We start from the raw sequence: 2,915 nt of genomic DNA on the forward strand, positions 1-2,915 counted from the left end.
ATAAAGGCATGAACAAGTTTCTCCAAGTCTTGACTGGAAACAAAACATCTAATTCTTGCAATGTTTTTGAGATGATAGTATGCTGATTTAGTTACTGCTTTGACATGACTACTGAAACTAAGGTCTGTCTCCGGAATCACACCAAGATTCTTGACTTGATTTTTAGTTGTTTGACACCTAGAGTCAAGGTATGCATTCACTTTGAGAACTTCATCTTTGTTTCCAAATGCAATGACTTCAGTTTTCTCCTTGTTTAACTGAAGAAAGTTCTGGCACATCCAACTGTTAATTTCATTAATGCATTGGCAGAGGGAGTCAATGGGGCTGTAGTCATTTGGTGATAAGGCTAAGTAAATCTGGGTATCATCAGCATAGCTGTGATAGAAAATGTGGTTCTTTCTCATTATTTGACTTAGTGGGAGCATATACAGGCTAAACAAGAGCGGTGCAAGAATTGAGCCTTGTGGGACTCCGCATGTCATGGACGTCCACTTAAGACTTATGCTCTCCTATACTCACATAATAACCTCTATCCCTTTTAAGTATGACCTGAACCATTTGAGTATGAAAATTAATGTAGAAAATTAATGGGAAAAACTTTTGTGGAACCAAGCCAATGAAAATGTGGGTGATGACTGTTGCACTCTACTGTGCATGTTATTTCACAATAAAATCAAAAAGGTTTTATAAACATTCATAAAAAAAATAAAATGTGCAAAATGCATGAGATAATTTATTCTCTTTTAAAGTTGGATGCAGCTGAATCTATGTTGGAAGTTGATATGTACACTATAATTAATTCATTTTCAGCATGGACACATTAAACTGATCAAAAGTGACAGTAAAAAAATTCAGCAAATTACAAAAGATTTCTATTTACTTCTATTAATAAGAGAAGAATTCTGAGAAAAAAAAAGAAATCGTACAGATTTCTCAAATTTTGAACAGCAGTGTGTCATTTAAAATGAGGCTCCTGTGTAAAAAAAAAAAAGGTTGTGATGTAGAGCTTTTCTTTATCCTACTAATTCTTCTCTCATCAAAAGTCCTGTTTGCCTTCAGAAATGTCACTTTATTGAAGTACAATTTGCAAACGTCATTCCACAGGCACAAAGCATGTGTTTTTGTAATGTTTGCAGATAGGAGATCAGCTTATCTTTTAGGCACCTACATTCCCTCAGAGATAACACCTGTGGAGAGCAAACATCTCACACCCTGCTTTTTTCATTCACTGACCTTGATCTACCACCTGTCACAACAGAGAGAAGAGCATCTTCATACGTACACGCCTATCACAGTCAAGGCCAGAATAAACGCAGTCAAAACAGCCTTGTGAAATGTTTTAAATATGTGCTTTTTCTAGACAGCTAATATTAAAGTGTCAATCACAGTCAACTGTACAGTTTGAACTGTCATTAAACAATTACACTGCAGAACGATCACAACCTTAATACCAATAAAACCTAGCGGTGGCTGAAAAATCCTATTGTACATCCTTACTTTAGTGGCAGCAGTAATAACAGACAGTCTTTTTTAATTATTTACTCATCAGAAAGGAAAACATCAGGGACGAGACAAAGATTTATGAATCATTCATTTGGCTGTGTATTTACATGTAATCTCAGCAAGACTGAAATGGAACAAACTGTCCCTAGAACTGTATTCTGTTTACAGATTCACATTGCAGGAAGTTTTTGAATTATTCTAAAAAGGAACCTAAATGTAGCAAAATGCTGGTATATAGTAGTTAAAGAAAGAATTAATTTAGAGTGGGTCGACTTAATACATATACAGATTTTTTTTTTTACGAGATTTAATTTAACAGCAGACTAATTTACACTTAAAAATCATGATGCCAAAGGACGTGACACTGTTAGTCCATATATCATTGATCAGTGAATGTATATTCCTGTAGATTTATTTAGGCTGACAACTTTAAAAGCCATATTATGGACATAACTAAAACGGTTCAGATCAGCACTCTAGGTTGTTGTCACCCGAGTTTACTAAATCAGACTCATTTTGTTTAGAAGTGGACGATAAAGCTCACTTACGAGCCTTGTAAAATATGTTTGTGGCAAGTCAGAATTAAAAGTCTAATAAACTTTGTTGTCACTGCTGTGAACGCAAACACACAGGCTGTGCTTCAAAACCTAATGAGTTGACTAAGTAGACAGCATTCTGAGCACAACGTTTCAACGCACCTAAGGTGCCTCAAAATGCTGTCTAAATGGGCAGCTCACTAGGTTTTGAGACGCAGCCCCAGTCTACCGGCTAGGCTAATTATGCTAACAGGGTTTTTACCTCGGTCAGCGCTGCCTCCACTGTCACCGAACCAATCGGTCCAATAACCGCGTTACTTACAAACAACCCCATTCCCAGCTTTATATATCCAACCCCCCACATTCCGTCCTTTCCCGTTGCTTCCGACACATCTGCGACACGGTAGGACATTCAGCTAGCCTGCGAGCTAGCTTCAGCAACGTCTCTTTCTTCTTTCTTTCAACTCTCTCACAAACTCGGAAAGTCTCCACAAGCCCAGCCCCCTGCTGCTATTGGTCCGTTCAAGCGAACGCTTCCTGGTTTGCCAAATAAACGTAGGTACGATTGGATGATTTATCTGCCGTTTGAACACAACAAAGCGACGGCAGGGCGTGACTTTTTTTGTTCTTTACCAGCTGAGATCAGTAAATCAGCTGACAATGAATTTAAAGGGGCAGGAAATGACACATTTCCCTATGCAAAAATAAAGTAAGCCAAAGCAAGAAAGAATGCTATAGACAGACAGATAGATAGATCACACACACACACACACACACACACACACACCACATTTCCCATGTACAGTGGAGATCAAAATTAGAGAACAATATATAAATGCTTGATTTTTTCTCTGAAATGCTGATTTTCATTGCTCA

General features: G+C 37.6%; 1 protein-coding gene across 2 annotated transcripts in view; it reads right to left on the reverse strand.

Annotated features, from left to right (window-relative positions):
* wbp1la (WW domain binding protein 1-like a) overlaps positions 1-2,565 on the reverse strand; it is an 11,677-nt gene extending 9,112 nt beyond the window's left edge. For both annotated transcript variants that reach the window (XM_016272322.1, XM_016272320.1), the window contains exon 1: positions 2,302-2,565. In XM_016272322.1, coding sequence (XP_016127808.1) covers positions 2,302-2,451 — 150 coding nt within the window. In that variant the 5' untranslated portion in view covers positions 2,452-2,565. The remainder of the gene's footprint in view (positions 1-2,301) is intronic.
* Between the last annotated feature and the right edge of the window lie 350 nt (positions 2,566-2,915).

This window comes from Sinocyclocheilus grahami, unplaced genomic scaffold (assembly GCF_001515645.1).
Source record: "Sinocyclocheilus grahami isolate Dianchi unplaced genomic scaffold, SAMN03320097.WGS_v1.1 scaffold69.1, whole genome shotgun sequence".
Lineage (NCBI taxonomy): Eukaryota > Metazoa > Chordata > Actinopteri > Cypriniformes > Cyprinidae > Sinocyclocheilus > Sinocyclocheilus grahami.